The sequence below is a fragment of the Carassius carassius genome, chromosome 29 (assembly GCF_963082965.1).
Source record: "Carassius carassius chromosome 29, fCarCar2.1, whole genome shotgun sequence".
Taxonomy (NCBI): Eukaryota; Metazoa; Chordata; class Actinopteri; order Cypriniformes; family Cyprinidae; genus Carassius; species Carassius carassius.
Genome location: NC_081783.1, coordinates 25,724,230 through 25,750,232, shown reverse-complemented (window position 1 = coordinate 25,750,232; position 26,003 = coordinate 25,724,230). Strand labels below are relative to the sequence as shown.

General features: G+C 36.3%; 2 protein-coding genes across 6 annotated transcripts in view; one reads left to right on the top strand and one right to left on the bottom strand.

Annotated features, from left to right (window-relative positions):
- Positions 1-2,065: 2,065 nt before the first annotated feature.
- rtn4rl2b (reticulon 4 receptor-like 2b) lies at positions 2,066-5,983 on the top strand. Its single transcript, XM_059516456.1, has 3 exons — positions 2,066-2,268; positions 3,445-3,671; positions 3,767-5,983. The coding sequence occupies exons 1-3, from the start codon at positions 2,211-2,213 to the stop codon at positions 4,853-4,855; spliced, it is 1,374 nt and encodes a 457-aa protein (XP_059372439.1). The 5' UTR covers positions 2,066-2,210; the 3' UTR covers positions 4,856-5,983.
- A 3,354-nt stretch (positions 5,984-9,337) lies between these two features.
- The window catches only part of jakmip1 (janus kinase and microtubule interacting protein 1), a 45,358-nt gene continuing 28,692 nt past the window's right edge, over positions 9,338-26,003 (bottom strand). For 3 of the 5 annotated variants that reach the window (XM_059516447.1, XM_059516449.1, XM_059516450.1), the window contains exons 6-21: positions 25,472-25,618; positions 25,091-25,240; positions 21,510-21,569; positions 19,887-20,015; positions 17,079-17,204; positions 16,619-16,702; positions 14,739-14,801; positions 14,467-14,565; positions 12,372-12,467; positions 12,043-12,096; positions 11,898-11,963; positions 11,740-11,808; positions 11,509-11,586; positions 10,136-10,339; positions 9,928-9,993; positions 9,338-9,789 (exon numbers count right to left, since the gene is read on the bottom strand). In XM_059516447.1, coding sequence (XP_059372430.1) covers positions 9,739-9,789; positions 9,928-9,993; positions 10,136-10,339; positions 11,509-11,586; positions 11,740-11,808; positions 11,898-11,963; positions 12,043-12,096; positions 12,372-12,467; positions 14,467-14,565; positions 14,739-14,801; positions 16,619-16,702; positions 17,079-17,204; positions 19,887-20,015; positions 21,510-21,569; positions 25,091-25,240; positions 25,472-25,618 — 1,542 coding nt within the window. In that variant the 3' untranslated portion in view covers positions 9,338-9,738. The remainder of the gene's footprint in view (positions 9,790-9,927; positions 9,994-10,135; positions 10,340-11,508; positions 11,587-11,739; positions 11,809-11,897; positions 11,964-12,042; positions 12,097-12,371; positions 12,468-14,466; positions 14,566-14,738; positions 14,802-16,618; positions 16,703-17,078; positions 17,205-19,886; positions 20,016-21,509; positions 21,570-25,090; positions 25,241-25,471; positions 25,619-26,003) is intronic. The other 2 variants (XM_059516452.1, XM_059516451.1) reach the window with 2 other exon arrangements.

Below are 26,003 nucleotides of genomic sequence, written 5' to 3'. Positions count from 1 at the left end.
TTAAACAAATAGTCTGCTATAATGTTTCTGGCTTATATTTTTCTGCCAGGCTTTACAAGGTTAATATTCCATGTGCCATTTATCCCATTGGAAATTTTAATTTCTTGTATTGATGTTTTTTTATTATTATTATTATTTAATTTTGTATTCATGTCTTGTAGGAAATACTGTCATTCACAACAACAGGGACAGAATAATTATTGTTTCCTATGGCAACACTCATAATGTCATTTTATTGTTGATGCCCAAAAAATTCTTACCAAACTGATGTACTGTGCATGTGACTAATCCTAGTTGCACTGCTCCAATTGGGATTTAAAGCAGCATCAACCAGCAGGCAGTCACTAAAACGTCTCTTGAGGCCAGGGGAGTGAGGTTTACCAGTGCTGTATGTGCTTATACTATATATTATGCACTCTGCCATCTAGTGTATGAATTTAGGATATATATGAAGAATAGTGTGTCTCTTAATATAACCTAACATTTTAATTATTTTACAACAGGGAAGCAAAATAACTTCCCAACCTGATGTGATGCTGCTACATTTAGACCTTCCCCTTCCGCTACAAATGGGATGTGCATGAGAAAACATCTTAAACCAGCCAGTGGGCACCTTGACATCAATTCGACATCAAACCAAGATTCAATCAAGATGCTGTAACATAATTTTAAATTTATTTTGGACAGCTATTTCTTCAAGTAGCAATTGGGTGAAAATAGGAAGTTAATCCCAGACTGAAATTGGATTAATGTATATGTAGGTCAATATGTTTGGCGTTCAATCAAATCACATTACATCAAATCAACGTCATGTAAAGTTTTTGCATCAACTTTGCATATTTGACCTCTTTTTTAAATAAATTTTTATGTCAATTTGATGTCCTTTTCACATCAGTTTTCCAATGGGTAAGCTGGTTTGTTGATGTCTCAGCCTAGTCTGATGTTGATTTTAAATGGGACACTTTTCAGGTGGTCAAAATGGGAGAAGCTGATTGCCTGGCTAAACACCAACTTGGTCAACTGGGAGAGTAGCTGATCCAGCTAAGAACAACAAATCATCTAAGGATGGTATAAGAAGACTTTTAATCACAACTTTTATTCACAAATATATTTTGTTCAAAATAAGCATGTATTTATTATTATTATTATTATTTTTATATTATATGAAACAAACAAACAACAACAACAACAACAACAACAACAACAACAACAACAACAATATATATATATATATATATATATATATATATATATATATATATATATATATATATATATATATATATATATTAATACCTACATTCCTTTAATAGTTGAAGATAGAATAGAAGCTTAATAGAAGCTGCTTCCGGTTTAGGGGGCTTTACAGTTTTATATGACAGCTGTCAAGTGGGAGAAAAGCTTTCAGAAAAGTTGATGCTTCCAGCAAGCCTACTTATCATCATGGATTCAAAAAACAGTAAACACACCATACTGTACATAGAAAATTAAAATGTGAAATTATAAGATAAAAGTCTGACAGAAATGTAAAGAGTTTTTACTCAGAAACCCTTAATTACCTAATTCCATTATCATGTGAATGACTATGATTTGAAAAATCGTATAAAAGCTGTTAATCAATGAAATTCAAAGAAAATTCTATTTTAAGTATCCATATTATGAGAACAAATTGCTTTTGTCTATATGTATTATTTAGTATGTATAATATATTATAAACATATACCATAATGATACCATAACCAAAATGATTTATATTAAAATCTTACTTGTCACCTGTATTCGTACAAATTATAAGCTTATTTGTCAAAAGTGTAGGCTATTTAGTTTTTCGTCCATTAACCTTATCCGTAGCCTACACAATGATTTCATAAATTAGGTTGTTGTATTCTAGCCTGTTTACTAATACGACTCTAGAGAAAAGAAAATCTATGTAAAACAACTGTTAAAGTTATTTAGTCATCCCCCTCAATACACTCACTCAGACACACACTCCGGTTTCCTCCCCCCACCTACGTACTGCTTGCCCTCGCGGGCGTTACGTATGAGAGATTCCGTTGCGTCCCGTGTCCGTGGGCAGCGGGTGCTGGACTATAAACGCTGCCGGGGTGCGCGTAGCTCCTCAGTCGCAGTCCACTCGAGCACCAGAGCTGACCGTTAGAGCAGATAGCAGCACGCGCTCAAGCTAACTCGCTCTCGGTTTGGATTTTGGCATGGAAACTCGTGCGGCTGCGCGGGGCGCTCGCGTCTCCAACAGGCTTACCTTCAAGAGTAAGTACCAACTTTTTACTGTAATTATTAGTTAATGTTTAATTAATATGCATATTTTAATTTGAGGGACAATTATAGACATTATTTACATTTAGAAAATGAATTTTTGGTTATATTGTGCTAAAACAGTTATTCGTATATGTTTGTATTAGATATGTATGTCCTACACTTAAAGACATTTAATTGAATAATGTTACATTTTGACATTTACAGGATGCAAACAAATATAATCATGTAACAATAAATACGTAGCCTATCAAACAAATATTTTACAAAATATTTAAAAAAATAATTAAAAAATAATTATCTTTACTTTTGTTTGATAGACATTAATTGATACACATTTCTATTTGTGAATATATTGAATATATATATATATATATATATATATATATATATATATATATATATATATGTTTACATTTATACATTTTCTATTTAGAGTCCCAGTTTTTTCTGACCTCAGTAAAGCCACTTCTGAATTATCAATAAGTGTAATGCGAGTAGACAAATCTATAAAATATGAGCCCCTTTGATATAACCAGGTTAAATATAGAATTATCGATAATTTGCTGAGAAACTTACAAAGCTACTGTTAACAAAAACGGGTATCCAGTGCAATGAAGTAACAAAGTAGCCAACAATTTTCCACATTAGTCCTGTGCAGCGGATTAGTACATCTTGTCCTAAAAGGGTTGTGGAATGACCAGGTCATGGGTCAGGTTACAGGAAAATCTTGTGCAGGCAACATGAATGCACGCAGCATGATTATTTCACACCATGCATGTCTTTAAGCGCCATGTTATTGTGTAGAGTCACTGATCCCTGTGAGGTCCCATCTTAAATATTCATGAGCTGCAGTAATTGAATCGGGTTCGGTTTCACAAACCTGAAGTTAATCCAACCTTTTTTGTTTGAGCACTCTTAGGCACTTTTCTGTCCTGGATGGACATAGACATGCACTAAGGGAGTCTCTGAATGGACAGAGAGTCTTTCTTAGAACTGCTTTCTTCAAGCTGAATATATGTTATTACTTAACCCAGCAATGATAGCAGCTGTTATATTGCATTTAATCCGGCTTCATAAATAACAAATTATTTAAGAGGATGTGGAACAGCTTCTTCTCAAATGTGAACACAAACATCATGTTAAGTCTACCTCTTTTTTACTCCACAGGTGGTTTGTCTCTTTGGTTGGTGATATGGTTGTTGGCATGTCGCTGTGCACCAGGTCAGGCATGTCCCAGGTTGTGTGTCTGCTACCATATGCCCATGACTGTGAGCTGTCAGTCTCAGAACTTCACTGCTGTTCCAGCTGGTGTGCCCTATGACTCCCAGCGGGTTTTCTTGCAGAACAACCGTATCACTGAGCTCAGAGCCGACTCCTTTGGCTTCGAAACACAGGTGAGAGCGTATCTGTAAGTAATCATCACGCTGAATCTTTTCGTGTGAAGATTTAAGCAGAGATTTACCTTTGTCTTTACTTTCTGAATCTGCAGGTCCTGTGGCTGTATTCCAACAACATCACATGGATCGAAGCAGGTGCATTCAGTAATCTGCGTGTACTAGAAGAACTAGATTTGAGTGACAACCCATCACTGCGCAGGCTGGACGGGGGTGCATTTAGGGGGCTGGAGCGCTTGCAGAGTCTACACATGCACCGCTGCCACTTAACCGAGCTGCCTGCTGACCTCTTCCACAAGCTCTACAGCTTGCAGTTTCTCTACCTGCAGGAGAACCAGCTGAGCCACCTTCCAGATGGCCTCTTTTCTGATCTGGTCAATCTCACCCACCTATTCCTGCATGGCAATCGTATCCGTGTCCTGTCAGAAAATGCCTTCCGTGGCCTGGTAAATCTTGACCGCCTGTTGCTGCATGACAACCGCATCCGACAAGTCCATCGGCGAGCTTTCCGTGACCTGGGCAGATTGACCATCCTCTATCTCTTTAACAACTCTCTGCAGGAGCTTCCAGGCCAGGCATTGAAGGATACGTCGTCGGTGCAGTTTCTCAGGCTTAATGGTAACCCCTGGACCTGTGGCTGTGAAGCCAGGTCACTATGGGAGTGGTTCCGCAAAGCTCGGATCTCCAGCTCAGACCTAACCTGCTCTACACCAGCCCCTCGTAAAGGCCAGGACCTGAGGTTCCTGCGAGAGCTGGACTTTGCCCTCTGTCCATTGCCTGATCCAGGATCCCTGGCTGGCACTACCACCACCACCTTCAGCACCAAGACCCGTTGGTGGTTTTCCAAGAACAAACCGGCCTCATCGTCCAAGAGCCACTTTCACAAGAGCAGCGAAACCCTGAAGGCCTTTCCATTCACCTCTGTCAAACATCCCTCATCTTCATCATCCTCTTTCTCATCCAAGTACGATCTCACTGCGGAGGAGGCTGCTTTACCCAAGCTAGAGCCTGAAGAGTACTGGGCAAACTATGGCAATGAGGATGCAGCCTCAGTCCGCTGTTTCGAACTTGAATGTCCACTGGGTTCCGACTCTCCCATTCTCCCATCTTCCTCTTCGTCTTCACTTCTGTCCTTCCTCTCGCTCACAGCACTTACTCTCTCTTTTCACCTTCTCTTCGGCTGAGTTTTCCTTCTCCTCCTTTTTTCTTCTGATATGCTTCACTACCTTTCTCCTGCAATTGGGCTCATGCTAATAAATGCATAGAAGCAGCCATGCAGGAAAGGGTGACAAGACTGGCACACAACAACAAATTAAACACAACACACACTGTGCAGTTCATACAGTACAACAGAGACATGGCTACTGCATGCATGCAATTCCAGCAGGCTCTGCAATGCCACCTCAAATCACGTCCTTCTCTAAAATCAGGGAGCACAGGACAAGTAGAGGGGCAAAGAGAAAATAAGGAAGTGATGTGGAGAATGAAATTAGAGGTCAATGTCAAGGATGGCGGGGAATGTCTCTGCGTGGAAAGGAAACTCTCATGCTGACAAAGGAGAGTCAGTTATCAATGACCATCACATCATTATGTAAAAAGGAACATACACGTGCACAAACTAGACAAACGTTTCCAACAAGACACTGTCAGTAGATTAGAAACTAGAATGCTGTGTCTTTTTGGTGATTGTTGGGTACTAAATCAGATACAATTCCATTTGCTCCAAAAAAGTATTTAGGCAATTGTGCTACAATGTTCAAATTTCAAGAAGAACATTTCACAAAAAAACTTATTAGATTTAAAATGATAAAACAATAGAGATATTGTATAAGGACACATTCTGATTGTCAAAGTGAAATGTGCAAAGTTGAAGTGATTAACTAAAAACAGATGCCACTTGTTTTGATATTTTATTTCCTAATGCAATTACATTTTTTAGGAGTGATTTAAATGTCCAAATATTTTTGGGGGCTACTGTTAACTATATGATGAACAGACAGCTAATGGAAGAACTGACCAACAAAGACCATCGCTAATGTTTTTCATTTGTAAAAACTGTGTTAATACTTTGGTTTGTGTTAGTTAATCTGAGTTGTGCCAGGTACTTTGAGTATCAGGTGAAGTTAGGGCAGTAAGTCAATGTTTAATTCAACCTCTGAAACTGCTTAAGGTGAGAGATCTGTGTTTTCTCTGTATGTAAGATATCACACAGTCTTTCTCTTTTAGTCACATTGACAGAAGGAAATGTTAAACACAAACTTTGTCTTTGTCTAAAAAAAAAAAATTAATAAAAACACCATGAATAAATATTATTATTGAGTGATCTCTTGTTTTGCAGTATTTGATCTGTTGGAGTGTGGGCATGTGTTTGTTTTAGCATTAACTAAGCAGATGGTGATGGAGAGGCAATAAGATTTTTAAATCTCACCCCAGTTAAAATTGCTAAAATATAGTTTTTAAGTCCCCAACAGAGCATTCCGTCAGCTGCCAGTAGGCATGTAAGAGATTATTTCACTTAGTTAATAAACACAACTTAACATTAATATATAAACTGATACAGTAATTTCACTATTATTCAGAATTTCTCCCCTGACAAGTCACTAAACAACACCCTTCAGTAATCCAAGTGATCTGAAACCATTAGTAGAAAGGTTTATTTCTGAGAGGTCTTTCATACGTAGGTCATTTAACGTCATAGACTTGATGTTTAGGAATCAACTTTTTCTCTGATGTAAATAATAATAATAATAATAATAATAAATAATAGTAATAATAATGAATATATATATAAAGGTATGATAATGTAGATATAAAATGACAATCTGACCATTACAAGGAGACACTTTGGAAATAATTTCTTGGGATAAGCAGGTGACTCTCCATGTACTCTCGTTTGCTATTTAACAACAGGTCCTAAACAGTTTCTGCGCACACATATGGAAAGCTCTTTCAAAATAACTTGAATGGAAATTTCTCCTCTGAAGACGCACTTGCTCTATTCTCCCACAGAGTGCTGTTTGTTCTAGGCTTTCTGTTTGGCATTGTTCTGCTGTCTTGTGTGTTAATCACTTGCATTCAGGCATTCATGAGCTCGCCATTCATTCATCTCTTGTTTCCTAAACCTCATCATCTTCTAATACGCTCTCTCCAGATGGTTCTATTTGCATGGACGTGTGTTGGCGTGGCTGTGACGTGCATCATCAGGCGTGTGTCATGCCCGAGAGAGTACAAGTGCATGTGCTTGGGTGTCTTAGACAGAGTACAAGTGTTATTATTCCATCTGCAAGATCATTAGCGCTATTAACTTAGGAGTGAACAGAATGTGGGGAGAGACTAAAAAAAGATAAAGTTTGAACCACAAATAACATTCTGTTGCTGGGGACAAATATGGCCGAACTCCAATAACGCGGTATACTACCTGCAATTGCTAGTGAGTGTATAAGAGTGGATACACTAATGAACAGTTTCAGATGTAGTGTACACTTCTGATTGCAGATGGAGTGCACACTTGTGAATATGCATCAGATGGATTATACACTAGTGAGTGCATTAGATGGAGTGCATCAGACAGAACGAGTGAGTGACAGGATGAAGTAAACACTTACTGTGTGCATCGAACATTAGTGTTCATTAGTGTTCACTAATAAGCTTATCAGACAGAGTATACATTACTGAATATGTATTTGATGAAGTATACACTAGTGAATATTTATCAAATGGAATATACACTAGTGTGTACTCTAATCACTGATCAGTTTGTGTACAGAGTGTACACTAATGATAATTTATCAGATTAATTATACCTTGTTAAGTACATCAGATGGTTTGTTCACTATTCAGTATATAACATGTTAAGTTTACAATGGTAAATATTTATCAGATGGAGTAGGCTATACATTCCTAAATGTATCAGACTGAGTGTACACTAGTAAATATTTTCAAATGGCGTGTACTTTGCTGAATATGTATCAAATGGAGTATGCACTAGTGAATATTTGTCAAATGGAATATACATTTGTGAGAACATTAGATGATGTGCATCAGATGGAATAAACACTGGTGAGTTGGGCAGAATGCATCAGTGTACACTAGTGAGTGCACTGGATGGAGTCTATCAGATGAAGTATACCCAAGTGAGAGCATTAAACAACGTACATGTGCATCAGACAGTGTGCATTATTGTACACTAATGTGCATATCAGACTGAGTGTACATTAGTGAATATCAGATGCATATCAGTCAGCATGGAGAATGAATGGAAAAATCATATAAAGTGTGTGATATGAGCAGGGGGCTGGTGTGAATTAGTTGGGGTGATTAAGAGACTGCGTCAGCAGCGTGGGGGTCTGCATCTTTTCCCTCTCATCCCCACCAAACTTCTGTTCTGAACTAAAAATACGCCCTGCCAGAAGGCACCCAGAGAGGAAGACAGAAAGTGTGTGTGAAGGACAGTTTGAATAACGGTATCTGAAAATAACATATCGAAAAACTCTGAAAGTAACTGTATCAGTTTAACATATATGCCCCTGGATCACAAAACCAGTCTTAAGTGTATATTTTTTGAAATTGAGATTTGAATAAATAAGCTTTCCATTGATGTATGGTTTATTAGGATCGGACAATATTTGGCCGAGATACAACTATTTGAAAATCTGGAATCTGAGGGTGCAAAAAATACAAATACAAATAAAAAGAATACTGAGAAAATTGCCTTTAAAATTATCCAAATAAATTCTTAGCAATGCATATTACTAATCAAAAAATAAAGCTTTGATATACCATATTTACGGTAGGAAATTTACAAAATATCTTCATAGAACAAGATCTTTACATAATATCCTAATGAATTTTGGCATAAAAGAAAAATCTATAATTTTGACCCATACAATGTTTTTTTTTGGCTATTGCTTAAAATATACCCCGACTTAAGTCCAGGGTCACATATAGAAATTCACTAGCTTGAGCAGCTTGTTTTTGGTGGTTTGCGTCAGGTGTCCATCATACATCATCATTCATTCATCACTCTCTCCAGATGAATGCTAATCTGCACTATGTTTAATCATGTAGCTCACACTGATTAAATTGAATCTCTCTTACTCTGTCCAACTCTATTTTTGACAGGCAAGTTTGTTCAGACTTTAGCTGAGATCATCTCTCTGGCTCAGGAATCTGTGCATAAACACATGGGGTTATTTCCTCTTTGTCAGCGAGTATGAGAACATTTTGAGGTGTTCAGCCTCACTCCTGCTGATTTTTTTTAACACTCTGTTCCTCCTTCTTTCTTTAACTTCATTCACACATGCGTCCACACTTTTCTGGCTACACCTTGTCTTCTCACATTTTTTTTTTCATTTTTTTTTTTAATCAATGGTCTGCCACCTTCTCTGATTGGGACTACAAAAGTTTGTCATCTCCATCTGATAAGTCTAGCACAGTGAGATGAACTCAGGTCAGATGAGTGAGATAGTCTGCAGTACTTTTTCCCCATCCCAGAAGGCATAAGGATGACGGATGTTTTATTACTTTACTGCCACCTATTGGTTGATCTAAATAATAGCTTGCTTTCAAGTAAAAAGGTGCACCACCCATAGTCTTGTTCACATCTGATTTAAACTTTAGAAATGTACAGTTATCCATAATTTGAATAAAGCCTTCAAGAGCACATGTGAAAAAAATACAACTTTATTTATTGAAACTAAAAGCAGTCTGACAAGTGTGGTGTTTCTTTAAATACTCATTATAACAAATATTTACGGTGCATTCAATTATATATTTGTTCACACAATTTAAATTGGACAAAACAAAATTAAGCAGCCTCTGAAACTTTTGAAATACGAATGTTTCTCTTTGGAAACGCTTCATAAAATATTTAAAAACATGTTTTGTACAACAAACTGAGGAATAATTGTGTCACCAAAGTTTCTAGTGGCAAGATGAGTTTGTATCTTTCGTCTAGATACTGCACCTGTGTGTGTTAGAGAAAGACAGTGAGAGACAGAAAGAGATATAGAGAGAGAATATGATGTGTGTGTGTGTGTGTGTGTGTGTGTGGGGGGGGGGGGGGGTGTTAAGGCCAGACAATAAAAGCTAGGGAGAAAAACAAGAAAAGGAACAAAAACTATAAATTATAATAAACACAAATTTCAAACAAGAGAGAGGAGAGGAGAAGAGGAATCAGTCTTGCAGCCCAATTTGGAAGAAGAACATTTCAGAGACAGTATCTATCCAGAACATGATCTAACACATCCATACACACCTTCTCTTCAATCTCTTTGATTTGTCTTCTCTGCATGTCAATCTTATCTTCAAGTTCTCTGATCCTCTGTAAGTCAAATGATAAAACAACAAATCATTCTTGAATGAAACACATAAAGAGATATTGAGAACACTGTCCAAGCAGATTTATTTATTAGACAAGTACTTTTTTGGCAAGTTTACTAATTAACACATGCATAGATCCCGACCTGCTGTGCAGACTGGAGGAGCTCCATGCGCTGTTGTAGGACGAGTGTGTCGGCATGGCGACTCTGCCGCAGGATCTGTCTCCGTACTGCCTCCATTGACTCGGCCAGCTTCGCTCGCTGCCTGTCACTCAAACTCTCCCCCACACAGCTGTCTGGATCCTGCTGCAGGGCAGCATATAATGTGGCCTCCAGCTCCTGCACCCTCTGAACACAACAAACAAACATGTACACAATGCTTTATAAATGGCAAACGGTAATGAGTATGGTGCGATTAAATGGTGAAATTGATTTGACATCTTTTCATGAATTTCCAATATACTTTTGGTCAAACTGACCGAACTGGCACTTGCCACAAATATGGTACAAATTAATGTCTTGTCACTTTCTAAAAAGAAATTAAGGTACTTATTGTACAAACTTATTGTACTCTTCCTGTGTTTAACTACTTTACCACACCAACTTGACCCTATTGCTTAAAAGTTTTTGCTCAGTAAGATGCTTTGAAAAACTTCTTTTAACGCCAAAATTTTCAATATTACTGTATATATTATTTAATTTATGATAGATAGAATTTAATCACAACATTTGTCTACTACTTGACAGCTTAATTAAAGTTACATCTGAAACACTATTGCCCAATTTATATATATATATATATATATATATATATATATATATAATCAAATTACATGCAAAAAGATTTTTATACAAGCATGCAAATATGTGTCCCTGGAATCTGTCTTAATAGCAGATATACATTTGTTGCAATAGCCAAAAATACAATGTATGGGTCAAAATTATAATAATTTTTTATGCCAAATATCATTAGGATATTAAGTAATGACCATGTTCCATGAAGATATTTTATTTCCTACCATAAATATATCAGAACTTATTTTTTTATTAGTAATATGCATCGCTAAGGACTTCATTTGAACAGCTTTAAATGTATACAACTTTAGTTTTGTATTTTGCCAACTTTCTTTTTCTCAATATTTTGATTCTTTGCACCCTCAGATTCCAGATTATCAAATAGTTGTATCTCGGGCAAATAATGTCCTTTCCTTACAAACCATACATCAATGGAATATACATCAGAAGATGTATAAATCTAAATTTTGAATAATTAACCCCTTCTGACTGGTTTTGTGATCCCGGGTCACATACTGTATATGTATCTTGGCCAAATAGTACATTTAATTTGTTTTATATTTAGCTTCTCCTGTGGTCAGCCAACAACATTTATTTTGCTGACACATTGTTGAGAACAAAATCTAGCAAGAACATTTGTAAAAGTATTCACAAATACATACTGATTATACGCAAGTATCCAGAAGTATCCGTTTACACTGCTACATAATCTCAAGTCCTACCAGTTGGGACTGATCGAGAGCTTGCTTCCTGTAGTCTAGTTCCTCTTCCAGGAAACCTTTCTGTTTACTGAACAGCTCCTGTTGATAACAGCAGTTCACCAAGGTCAAGAAAGGACCACGCACAAATGATACATATTTAATCAAGTGTCATCAAGCCTCATCTATCGCTAGACCAGCTGTTGGAACAAATACAACACATTCATCTCAGATGACACGAATGGATATTCTTACCTTCTCATTCTCCAGATCAACCATTTTCTGTGTCAGGGCCGCCTCAGTGCTGTCAATCTGCTTCAACCACTGGTCACAAAGATATAGCAATACAATATAACCACTGACAAAATAAGGCATCTTATCTATGAGGATTTAGAGAATGAAAGAGATGATACCTTTTCACATAAAGACAGCACAGTGCCTGCTTGAATGACTGTCACTTGCTCCTCGTTTCGCAAGTTCTGCCAAAGATAAGTGTTCATTTCAACACTTTTTTGAGAAACATGAGTAATGCGTGCACATAATGGCAAAAAAACATACCCCATTGTCCCCAAGAATGTCAAGCTTTTTCATGAGGTCAGGAATGATGACATCCTAAACCAAACAAGATGAGGCCAACATACAGCATGTTATAATACGGTACATGTATGCAACTGTGTGAAGGGTGCAATTTATTTTATCATACAGCACATGAATTGCATACTATAAAGTTTATTGTATCATTGTATATTCTATAAATGGAGCTAAACTGACACATTCCTTCAACCACACATTAATATAGTAAATACATTATATAGTTTTGAATTAAGTACTTTAACATTAGTAACTTATGTTTCTAATACAGTATACCAGTAGTGTGTGGGCTTTACCTTGACACCCTCTTGCTGGCAGTGTAGCTGTAGGATACTGTTGTTTTCAGAGGCAGAGATTTGCAGGTTAAAGGCAGGAGAACGGCGTTCCCTCTCCTATTAAAAAAAGGGAATCGGTGGTGAAATATATATAGAAAGCTTTTATTGGGTGGTGGGGGGTGGGGGGTTTGTGTAATATATGTAATATGTATGTATTAATATGTATTTTGTATCATTATTGAAGCAAGACAGAACCACTCTTGTGAAAAATACTTGCACTTAATTGTACTGAATGTGCACTTGCAGTGTACTTTAAAGTATATTTTTTTAAAAACTGTACTTGCTTATAATATATAGCTGAAATTAAATACCAATCAAGTGTAATAGAAGCGAATACACTTTCATGACTGTTTCACACACTATATAATTAAAAAGTACACTCTGTAATGTAATTAAAATTTTACTTCATAGTAGATGTAAATAATTGTTTTATTCATATTTCGTCATGATTTAAAGGAAACAATGTGCATTTAAGCATCCAAAAACATTACATTTACTTCACACGTAAGTATATTGTTTTAAAGTATATTATGAAAATGAATTACTATATTTTAAAAGTATGGTAAAGTGTACTTTTTGTCACGAGGGCAGTTCCTTTTTACTTGCATTGAAAGAATAGCCAGGATTTTCTTCCAATATTCATTATCTGTGTTTAACAGAATAAAGAAAGTAATATGGGTTTGAAACATCATAAAAGGTAGTGGTGACATTTTTGACATTCATATATTTTTACATAGAATGCTTATAAAAGACTTACACATACAGATGAGTTCATATTGCACTTCATGCAACATTATGGAACAGAATGTATGCAGGTACTATGAATGTTGTTGAATATTGTAGGCTCTCTGACAATCTGCTAATGTTCCTCTAATGTAAGTCACTTTGGATAAAAGTGTCTTCAAAATGCATAAATAAGTGTCGAAATGACTACTGATCACATGACCTAATTATAATTAGATGTTCCATGTGTACAATATTAAGGATGTTCTAAGCTGTCTGTACAATGTAATCATTGACTAAAAATGCTTTAAAAATGTAGAATGCTGAAGGACTATACACACACACACACACACACACACACACACACATAAGGCACACATGTTTGAAGTAACAAAAGGGTGACCGAATTTAGATTTTTGGGGTAAGCACACTCAAACAACCCAATGTTTCAACTGTATTATTTACAAAACACACACTTTGAGTCATTTCTGTAATCAAACAGTATGCACTTATTTACTGTATATGTAGTAATTTGAACTAAGAAAGAGTGCTTTCTAATTGGAAGCTGCCTTTACTGTATTCAGTCATGGCCAAAATTACTGGCAGTGACATACATTTTGTGTTTTGCTAAATTTGCTGCTTAAGCGGTTGTGGTGTCCATTCACATTGTTTCTAGATTATGTCACTGCCAGTGACTTGTAGAAACAATGTGAATGAACACCACAACAGCTTAAGTAGCAATTTTTGCAAAACACAAAATTAATGTCACTGTCAATACTGTCAATTTGGCCACGACTGTACTGCAAATTGGATTCTGTAAATTAAATATCTTCTCACAAATATTTCACAATGATCACAAAGTTATTTCAACATCTCATAGAATATCTATAGGACTGTGCAAGCAAACTAAAGGAGTACATAGGCATACATATTGGGAGGAATAATGATCTGCTCACTGAAAAGTTGACATGACCATTAAATAATAGTGAATTTGTGTGTACACAAATAAAAACACATGCAGGAAGTGCAGTCAAAATGAAAAAAAAAAAAAAAAGAATAGTGAGGGGTTTCATTCAAATAAATTTTATTCCACTAAAACTTATAATTTACAAAACAATAGTGATATAAATATACAGTTCTTGAAACAGAAAAAAAGACATTTAAAATGTGTATAAAAATATACATATAGCAACATGAAACATAAAAACAAATGAATGCAGTGCCAGTTTTGTGGATGTGGGGTAAAATGGATTCATGTATGTAGCTTGTGTAGACATGAGCTGGGTTTGGCCGTCCCTGTTTGCTGCTGTGGGAGCAAAACAGATTCTCTTACTTCCAGTTCTAGAATGCGGAATTCAAGCAGCTCATTCTGATCCAGGGTGTCTTGAACTTCTGAGCGTAATCGCATTTCACACTGCTCCAGCGACACTATCTACCACACACACACACACACACACACACACACACACACACACACACACACACACACACACACACACACACACACACACAGAAACACACACCAGAGGAATGTTAAGTGCTTATGTTTGAGCATATGTAGGTTGTAGGAAACAGGCTTTTTCAAACAGCAAACAAAAGCTATACCTTTTCTTTGAGTTCCTGGTTCACCCTGAGAAGATTTTGCTTTTCCTCCACCCATTTTGAATCCTGCATAACAAAGCAACACACACACACACACACACACACACACACACAAACACACACACGCACACACACACACACACACCACTACAAATTACACTACTAGTACTTTACTAACACTCCTATTATCACTAATCATACACACAATCCACACTCTCATGTACTTGTGTCAACCTAAAATAATCTAACATCAATTATCAAATAATCGTTAGTTTTAAACTCAGCTCAGCATTAACAAAGAAGCTCTTCTGAGCTCATCATAAACAAAGAAACACATAGAGAAAAAAATAAAATAAAATGAGAAGATGGAGAAATAGCAGATATTTATTAGATTTCATGCAGGTAAGTCCACTTCCATATTAAGGGAAGAAAAGAAAAAACATCAAGCAAGCAATAAGAGACAAGCATAGAATAGAAAAGAAATACATGCAAGAGCAGGCTGACCAATGACAAACTGATCATTAAGCCAAAAATAGCTATGTTCGAAATAGCATACTATCATATTTCTCTTATTATTTACAACAGGGAAACAATGCATTTCCATTACCAGTGTTTCAGTGTGAACTGCAACTAATATAGACTTTGATTTGTAACTGTTTTTGGTCTCTCTTTCTTTTCTTTTTTGTTTCTCTTTTTTTTGGAACAGAAATTTGAGTAAAAATACTACATTTTAATTTCTAAAATAATAGATGGTCAGCATTCGCCTAATTAAACAAGCAACATGATGAGATCATGCATAAACATTGTTGCACTCTACTGTTTGAAACATTTAGCAAATGCAGAATAATTCACAGTTCTGCTTCCCATACTATTAAAGGGACATGAAAAAACTAAACTATATTTTCTGAGATTTTAACAAGAGTTGTTATATCAGAGAAGACAATCTTTTGGTGCTATTTTTGTCTTAATCATGTTTTTTGCTTTGTAAAACGTTCTGCATCACATACATTCTCTTCCAAATAATTTTCATAACAATCAAAGGATGTCTGTGTATTTAATGTACAAAACCATGTTCAATATATTTGATGCATGAAACCATGTCTAATATCCAGACAAATATGTTTGTTTATATGCATGTTTTTAGTTTTTGTGTTTTAATGGATGTTGAAATAACGTGCAACAGTTCCAGAAGTACAAAACTAATTTTCTCCCTATAGGAAACTTAAAGACAGACCTGTTGTGAGTTCTGAGGTTGTTAATTGATGCTATATGCTTTTGTTGAAGCAATAGGCCACATTGTTTTATAATAACAAAATTTAACAGCAGAATTTGTAGTGAGAAACTGCATTACCCATGATGCTGTACAGAAAATCCCACCAATCACAGAGTTGTGGAAAATTAATTGCACCAAAAAAGTGCTCTGGAGGGAATGCCCACTTCCATGAATCACGCGAATTATGTAATTACATGACCAATTTTTGGTCAGCGGTCAGGATGTACTGCAGTTGTAAAATCTACTGTTAAGGCAGGCTGTGAAAACAAGGTTATAGTATAAAAGGGAGATGGCAGGGTACAAATAGCATGAATATGAAACGATTACACCATAATTAACTCTGCTGATTGATGTGATTACTATATACATTGAAAAAGCAAAATAAAGCACTGGTCAAGCAAAAGAAAATGTACAGAAATAAAGAAAACTGTAAAGTATGACTGACAAAATCTGTACAGTATGACTGATCCTGGGGGGGAAGTCACATGATTTGGTGCCATATCCTCTCTTTGTAGCGCCAGCACACAAGCATGGCTGTTAGAAAGACAAGCAGCAAAGCCAATGTGACTGGAGTCAGGGGTGTCTTCTCCCCGCCCTCTTTCTTATTTACCTGCCCCTTCTCTGCCAAGCTCCGCTCCAGGTCGGCAATCCGTGCCTGACAGCCAATCAGCTCCGTCTGCAGCTGCTCCCGTGTCTGACGGACAGAGCACAGAGCCAATCAAAGAGCCAGCCCAGGGCATATATACGCATAAACAGTCTATATTGGCTTCTTTTGAATTTCAAAAGAATTTCAAATGACAGATGTTTAAATTTTGGTAGTTTTTTTTTTTTTTTGAGGCAGGAATTTTCGGCCATGCTTGCTACAATGCTGGCTGTATTTCAGTGTGGGTAAGGGAAGAGGTCTTGGAATGTTTTGGTATTTAAACATCAGCACAATTTGATTCAGATCTAAAAAAATAAAAAAATAATGACGATGATGATAATGATAATGGAATTTCAGAATGTTTCAGAATGTCCAGTTTTGATGGGGTTAAACATGCGTCTGTGGAGTTGGCGTCATGGGTCCTCACCCTGCAGTGTCTCTCAGGGTCCAGAGGCCCCGTAGTCTCCTGCAGAAGTGCGTAAGCTCGCTGCAGTGCCTGGTACTCTCGTGTCAGCTGCCGAAAGCGCAGCTCTGCCTCCTCTCGGGAAAAGGCCTGATGAATAACAAATGCAATTCCGTTTGTCACATTTGTTCATGAGAATGCTGGCCAAGTAATTCCCAGCTGTTAATCTAAAATATGAAATAATTTAACATGACATATGCTCACCCTCAAGATGTTCTAAACCTGCAGGACTTTCTTTCTACTGGTTAAGACAAAAGATTATTGTTTCAAAAATGTTGGTAACCAAAGAGTTTTGGGGGAGGTGGTGTGGAGTTTATACAACACCAAGAAAGTCATACAGGTTTGGACGGACAAGGGTAAAAATGGTCCCTATTTTGAGCATTCAGATGACTATGAGTGACTTTACACCTACATGTCCACTTACTCTCATTAAAGTATTATTTGACTGTCTGCTTAATATCTGCTAACTCACAATTGTGATGGTGTCCCAACAGACATTCTACCGACTAAAAGTAACTTTGCAAATTTGTAATTTTGAGAGGTAGTAGATATGTAGGTGTAATATTACTTATAGTCAACCATCAAAATAAAGTGAAACCAAATTTTCATTTATAGGTGAACTATTATAAGGAAAAAGCTAGTTAAGTAATTCTTGAAAACCAAAAACACAACTCAAAACAACCTTTAGTTTAACTCATTCATATTTGGATATGATTTTGTTTGCCTGCAGTGGGAACATCTTTTTGAGAAATTTTAGACAATTTTTTTTTTTGGGTGAACTACCCAAGTAGGACTGGGATGTATGATTTCAGATTGTTCAAACGCATCAAACGCAAAACCTTCCAGAGGATTTACACATAAAATTCTTCTGCTTGTGCATCATAAAGGCCCATTATATTTAATACAGACAAATTACATTCCTGTAAAAGTTTCTGTAATTATCATGAATCCCATTATTTTACAATACACATTGTCAAGTCAGGTCACCATTATTTATTTAGCGCTTTTTACAATGCAGATTGTGTCAAAGCAGCTTTACAGCATTAAACTGGGAAATAGTGTGTCGAAAATAGTGTGCCGATCTCCTCTGGCCATATAAGAACAGCAATATAATTCTAAGCTGCAACAAAGTCAGATTGTGCAGAGTATTGTATCATAATACACAATGTTTTAAATCAGCATTAAGGAAATCATGATGTTATTGTTTATAATGTTTTAATACATTAATCTTAGTCAGTTAAATTTAGCACATAAAATAGATTACATTTCCTATGTGTTTTATATTGCTTTACATGAGCACACTGTATATATACAAATAAAGCTGGATATAATACATACCCGACTTTATGCAGCTGTGCGATAATACAGTTTACATTGTGCAACAATAAAATGCTTGTTGTAAACAAACAACTGTTTACAGTTTGTAACAGTTTCAGTCAGTAAACTAAAATCAAACTTAAATCAAATGTGTGCCTAATTTTTATGACATTTAGTGAAGAAAATCTTATTTAATGAACAGCATATTCGAGGGAGATGAGAACACTACATGAACAAATTGTTATGGGATCGTCTTCATGGTGCATTTAATGACTTGCTTATAATCCCACTCCTCGTTAACTAGCTCTGGCTATCAGTAAATAACATGAAGGTAGGGGACCACTTATGAACAAGAGAACTGCTGAGATGCCTCATCATGGTCCCTTGAGCACAACACTTAACTTCATCTGACCAAATAACAAGCCTAATTCAAATGAATGCTTTGAATTAAACAAAGACTGTAGTTTGACACCATGTTTACACTCTCCCAGGCTGGCCAGTTTATGAAATGAATATGCAGACTACAGTTTTATGCTGTCAGAAGATAATTGAAATGTAAGGGTGGTGTTAATTATTGTCGTGGTACTGCTATGTGGCTGTGAAAATGTTTGGAGTTGTTTGCTATGTGGTTGCTCAGAATTCGATTTAAGTACTCGTAATCAAATTTTCATGGACAGTAAGTAAGTAGCCGTACTGGGCTTTAATAAGATAAATCATTTGAAGTATTAGCCAAGTTAAATGTGCAGAGCAAGTTACACATATGAAAAAGGGCTGAAAGTAAAAAACAAACAAACTTTGGAACAGGAACTTTGATGGATAGCACAGGAAAATATGGTTTAAGAGACAGGTGTAAACAGGATTAAGATTCTAACTGGTGCATTTGGATTGGATGTACACTACCATTCTAAAGTGTAGGGTCAGTATTTTTTTTATTTACTGTCATTTTTAAGGAATGTAATGTGTCATTGCTGAATGAAAGCATTAATTTCTTTAAATAAAACTTTTTTCAGTAATGACATTTACAGTATAACGTTACAAAAGATTTCCATTTCAAACAAAAGCTGTTCTTTTGATCTTTTTATTTATCAAATTATCCTGATTAAAGTGCATCACGGTTTCCACAAAATTAGGTTCAACATCGAAAATAATAAGCAATGTGTCTTGAGCAACAAATTAGCAAATAAGAATTATTTCTAAATGATCATTCGACACAGAAAACAGTAAATGATGCCAAAAATTCAGGTCCGCCCTCACAATAATAAATGGCATTATAAAATACAAAAATACAAAACAGGTATTTCAAATTGTAATAATATTTCACTATATAACTCTCTTCACGTAAGGAAAAAAAAAAAATCTTACTGACCCCAAACTTTTGAACCGTGGTATATTGAGCTGCAAGAGTGTTTTAGTGCAGGTATTGAGGTTTGTAAAATAATTTATTACATGACATACATCTTCAAGATCCTCTTCGGGGGTAGCAGGGGTGTGATCTGTGCGGTCGGTGTTATATGATGTCAGAGATGACGTTTCAGAATCGACAGATTCTTCGTCAAATCCAAAATATGTCTCCACAACATGCCTCTGAAAAAGAAAGAAACCAATGCTTCAATATTTTAAACAGATTCACATTAAACTTGTGTATTAAAATCCCGTTATTAACCAAACTAAAGTCCAATATAACTTTCAGACAATATCCGCAAGTAGCCTATGCCAAAAATGAACATGCTGTGTCAATCTGCACAGTAGTTTGCCTCTCCCCTCTTTTGTTTACACAGATAGAAATCCACCCACAGGAATTATGATGGTAACGCATGACCAGAAGTTCACCTAACAGCAGTGCCACGGAAAAATTAATGCGAGTGATTTAAATAAAAATATGACCCTGACCATTTCTGCTTTTATACCTTTTGGAATGTCTTACATTAAATGCATTAATCTAAATGTTGATTTTTTTACAAAACGAGAGAGTCAACATTATTGTCATTACTACCCACATATGCTGTGAACACAGTGTGACTTGTTTCTAAATCCAGAATAATCATAAAAAATACAGTATGTAACTGGCACACAGATGTCCTTTGAAATCACTACGCAATAGCTCTCTTACCATCGTGTTTGTAGGTCATCTCCTGACAGCCAGAGAAATACAGACACACCAGAGCACACAGACACAGGAACATGGAGAGATACAGCACCAGCAGGAAGTACTCTGGCATACTGGATGTGCTCCTCAGTCCAGTGTCATGGTATGCGGTATATCCTTTTAACCTCTTTAACCAGCATCATCTTCCTCAGTGTTCACACTTACAGGACATGAGTTACTAATGTGTTCTAAAGCCTGTGTTACGGTAATGTCTTGATGTTTCTTTCTTGTGTGAATTTATAGTCAAGTCCACTGACTCCACCTCCATAGCAACGGTTCTTGAGAACGAACAATTAAACCCCACCTCACAGCACCACAAACACACACACAGGTTTACGTCATAGAACATGTAGTGTATACAGTATAAAGCTAATCATAAATAGCTTATATATCAATTATTTCACCAACACTCATACCTTTTTAGAATAAAACATCATTTCATTTATTTAGTAGCATTTTTTTCAATTCATGACATCCTCAAATGTTCCCAAAGGAGGTTTTGTCAGATTTAGTTAACAAAAAATGGATAATTTTGTATCCAAACTACAGTGAAGTAAACACAAGCAAACTCTGAAGGACAATAGGACAGTTAAATCACAGTTGCGTTAACGGATGTTTGTGTTCTGAATATAGGGTTTTTATTTGTTTGAATGATTGATCAGAGATTTTTTAAGTGATGTTTAGCTGGTGAAAGCATGAGAAAGAAAAAGAACTTGGCTTGACTCAAAGGTCCCGAGAGGCCAATTAATGTGCCGATGTAGCCAGCACACACCAAGAAACATACACACACTCACTCCTCAGAGGAGACAGTTGCTTAGTGACAGTATCCATATGCTTTAACAAAAAAAGAGAAAGTAACCAGAGCAAAACTTCCCTCAAAGAGACTGAAAATATAGTTCAATATAATTCTATGATTGAGAAAATCAGCTCACCCTGGGCAACTTGATGTTTTTTCGCCTGTTCTTTTTGTTGATTATCAGCCTGTCCCGTTCCTGAAAGCACATCCAGACATCACATTAAATAAGTTGATAACAATACAATACAAAAACACACAACTTAGAATCTTACAACTATATGCAACTCATCCTCACTGCACATTGTTTACATCTCTGCACATCATCTGTGTAGCAGTTTCTGTGTAGCATCTCTGCACATCATCTGTGTAGTAGTTTAATATATTGTGTACATCTTTTTCTTATTATTTAAAGAGTATGCCAGCCCTACATTTCACTGCTTGTTGTATGTCATATAACTTGTATGTGACAAATCTTGAATCCTTATTCAGCAATACATTTAAAGAGTGAGTTTATTTTCACATTGAATCAAGTATGGGTGTTACAGTCCAACAAGTTTACACTACTGTGTGTTTAAGTCTCTTATGCTCACCAAGGCTGCATTTAATTGATGAAAACTAGGATAAAAACAGTCATACTGAGAAATATTATTATTACAATATAAAATAGCTTTTTAAACATGTTTTAAAATGTCATTTATTCTGTGATGGCAAAGCAGAAATGTCAGCAGCCATTACTCTTCAGTGTTATGTGATGTTTCAGAATTCATTCTAAAATACTGTTTTGCCACTCAAGAAACATGTATTATTGGCAATGATGAAACCGTTGAACTGCTTTTTTTGTGGAAAATGACATTGCTTTTTTTTGTCACTTTTTTGTCAATTTAATGCACTCTTGCTGAATAAAGGTATTAAAAATTATGAAAAATTAATAATAGTGTATGTAAACTTCTTTTTTTGTCACATGCAATTCTGCTGTATTGCTGGCAATACTGTAATATCAGCGTGCATATTAACAGAAGTCATTAAGGAGGGAAAGAGAAAATGAGAGTGACAGTAATTAATTTCTAATTAGGCTTTGCCTTAATGAAGTAAACAAGCTAATTATCAGACACAGCACTGATTACCAAACACAAATAATTACAGGGTGAGACTAATTAGAGAATAAGCACACACCGTACAAATACACTGACACAAATACAGAAACACATATACACAGATAAGATAAAACTAGGCAAGGACACAGAATATATCTGTAAATAGATTTAAAGATAACATGAAATCAAAATTGACAATCTTTACTTTTTAAATGAATTTCCTGGTTTTATTTTGCGCTTATCATTGAAATAAATGTTAATTTTCATAACCTGTAAACAAAATGTAAAAATCTTTCTTATTTGTTGATGTAACCAAAGCTGTTTGGGTGGGGTAAAAAACACTCACCTATTATGGTTTTTCAGAAATTACCTTTCTTGTAGTCTGTAATATATATAGTACAGACCAAAAGTTTGGACACACCTTCTCATTCAAAGAGTTTTCTTTATTTTCATGAGTATGAAAATTGTAGATTCACACTGAAGGCATCAAAACTATGAATTAACACATGTGGAATTATATATGGAATTATATACAGAACAAAAAAAGTGTGAAACAACTGAAAATATGTCATATTCTAGGTTCTTTAAAGTAGCCACCTTTTGCTTTGATTACTGCTTTGCACACTCTTGGCATTCTCTTGATGAGCTTCAAGAGGTAGTCACCTGAAATGGTCTTCCAACAGTCTTGAAGGAGTTCCCAGAGATGCCTAGCACTTGTTGGCCCTTTTGCCTTCACTCTGCGGTCCAGCTCACCTCTAAACCATCTCGATTGGGTTCAGGTCCGGTGACTGTGAAGGCCAGGTCATCTGGCGCAGCACCCCATCACTCTCCTTCTTGGTCAAATAGCCCTTACACAGCCTGGAGGTGTGTTTGGGGTCATTGTCCTGTTGAAAAATAAATGATGGTCCAACTAAACGCAAACCGGATGGAATAGCATGCCGCTGCAAGATGCTGTGGTAGCCATGCTGGTTCAGTATGCCTTCAATTTTGAATAAATCCCCAACAGTGTCACCAGCAAAGCACCCCCACACCATCACACCTCCTCCTCCATGCTTCACGGTGGGAACCAGGCATGTAGAGTCCATACGTACACCTTTTCTGCGTCGCACAAAGACACGGTGGTTGGAACCAAAGAGCTCAAATATGGACTCATCAGACCAAAGAACAGATTTTCACTGGTCAAATGTCCATTCCTTGTGTTCTTTAGCTCAAACAAGTCTCTTCTGCTTGTTGCCTTTCTTTAGCAGTGGTTTCCTAGCAGATATTCTACCATGAAGGCCTGATTCACACAGTCTCCTCTTAACAGTTGTTCTAGAGATGTGTCGCCTGCTAGAACTCCGTGTGCCATTGACCTGGTCTCTAATCTGAGCTGCTGTTAACCTGAGATTTCTGAGGCTGGTGACTCGGATGAACTTATCCTCCGCAGCAGAGGTGACTCTTGGTCTTCCTTCCCTGGGGGCGGTCCGCATGTGAGCCAGTTTCTTTGTAGCGCTTGATGGTTTTTGTGACTGCACTTGGGGACACTTTCAAAGTTTTCCCAATTTTTCGGACTGACTGACCTTCATTTCTTAAAGTAATGATGGCCACCCGTTTTCCTGTACTTAGCTGCTTTTTTCTTCCCATAATACAAATTCTAACAGTCTATTCAGTAGGACTATCAGCTGTGTATCCACCTGACTTCTGCACAACACAACTGATGGTCCCAACCCCATTTAGAAGGCAAGAAATCACACTTATTAAACCTGAAGTGAAGACCATTTCAGGTGACTACCTCTTGAAGCTCATCAAGAGAATGCCAAGAGTGTGCAAAGCAGTAATCAAAGCAAAAGGTGGCTACTTTTGAAGAACCTAGAATATGACATATTTTCAGTTGTTTCACACTTTTTTTGTTCTGTATATAATTCCATATATAATTCCACATGTGTTAATTCATAGTTGTGATGCCTTCAGTGTGACTCTACAATTTTCATAGTCATGAAAATAAAGAAAACTCTTTGAATGAGAAGGTGTGTCCAAACTTTTGGTCTGTACTGTATATATATATATATATATATATATATATACCAATAATAGCAGTTTATGGCTGTAAAAGGTCTGCAAAGTGCATGACAAATGTTATTTCTTTCCCAAATGAAAGAACTGATTCTGAACTGCCTGAAACGAGTCCTCAGTAATTCCAGTCTTATTTCCTGCACAAACCAATGTAGGTTTGTAATAAATCTACATAATGTTCTTTCTGCTACGTGTGTAAATCAAATTTTTCCAAGAAAAATGTATTATACAGTAACAACAGTATAATTTCAACCTCTCATTGTGTTCCCATCATTTTACTCTCGACTGCAAATTTCAATGCAGGATTTGCAAAACAAATATTCATTAAAGGTACACACTTTATTTTGACCATGTCATGACTCTGTAACACAGCCTGTGAGTATGATTTATTATTAATGCATATATTTTCTTGTTTAAAATGCATAGTTTTTGTTGTATATAGTGTACAATAACTGCTGTAACCCTCTGCTAACTAGCAAACTCACATTTTTGTCTTGAATTTCTTCTGCTCTGAAATTCTAATTGCAAATAAAAACATGTAAACGAGTGTTAATGGCTGACAGAGTCAAACCTGCGTGAGCTCATCAATAACACCACGCTGCTCGCTGATTTGCAAGCGCAGATACTCGACTTCCTGTTGCTCGTGGGCGTGACTCAGGTCTGTTAGAGAGGTGTGTCTCTTCAGCCCACCCGGCTGCAAGTTCTGCTGGGATTTCTCTTTCTGAGGAAACACCGCGACAAAGATATACTCTATATTAAGTACAAATGTAACAAATGTTAAATTATCATTAAATTAAATCTGAATAAAAATGTTTATCAAAATGTAACAAATCTGAATCAAATGTTATTTTCTGATGATGACAATGGCTGAGCCAATTAGATCCTGATTATTAAAACCGTGTCCTATCCAACATTATTTCCCATAACTTTTAGTTTTCCCTTTATAGTACACCTGTTCCGCGTTCTCTCTGCTGAGTGTCTTCAGTTTGTCCTCCATGCGCTGTAGAGTCTGCTGCAGCTCTTCATTCTTTTTATTCAGCCGTTTATTCTTCTCCATGAGAGGCTTTATCTCTGCTTCTGTTTCTCGCACTCGTTTCAGCTGTATGACAGAGAGAGACTGATCTACATACAGAATGAAAGACATCTGTACTAAAGTCCAATTGGGATTTCCATCATAATTTGGAAGATATCATAAAAGATCCTACTGTGTGAGAATTATCTTACAGATTTTTACAAATCGTTTGAGAACTAACCGTGCAATCATTAATTGCTAGGATGAATTTACACAGGAGAACACATTTAGTTATAATGATTATTGCATTATTTTAGTATAATGTGTTACCCAGAAGGTGTTTTGTCTGTTTCATGTGCATCAGCTATACGTGAGTACTGGCAATGTTTATGAACAGGGCATTTGCTTTGGATTCATCATGTGGATTTCTATTGTACCACCTGGTTATATCAGTACATTTTAAGACACAAAG

Coding starts and splice junctions, on each gene's coding strand:
- rtn4rl2b (XM_059516456.1), top strand. CDS start 2,211: ATGGAAACTCGTGCGGCTGCGCGGGGCGCTCGCGTCTCCAACAGGCTT. Junction 2,269..3,444: donor CAACAGGCTTACCTTCAAGA/GTAAGTACCAAC, acceptor TTTACTCCACAG/GTGGTTTGTCTCTTTGGTTG. Junction 3,672..3,766: donor CCTTTGGCTTCGAAACACAG/GTGAGAGCGTAT, acceptor CTGAATCTGCAG/GTCCTGTGGCTGTATTCCAA.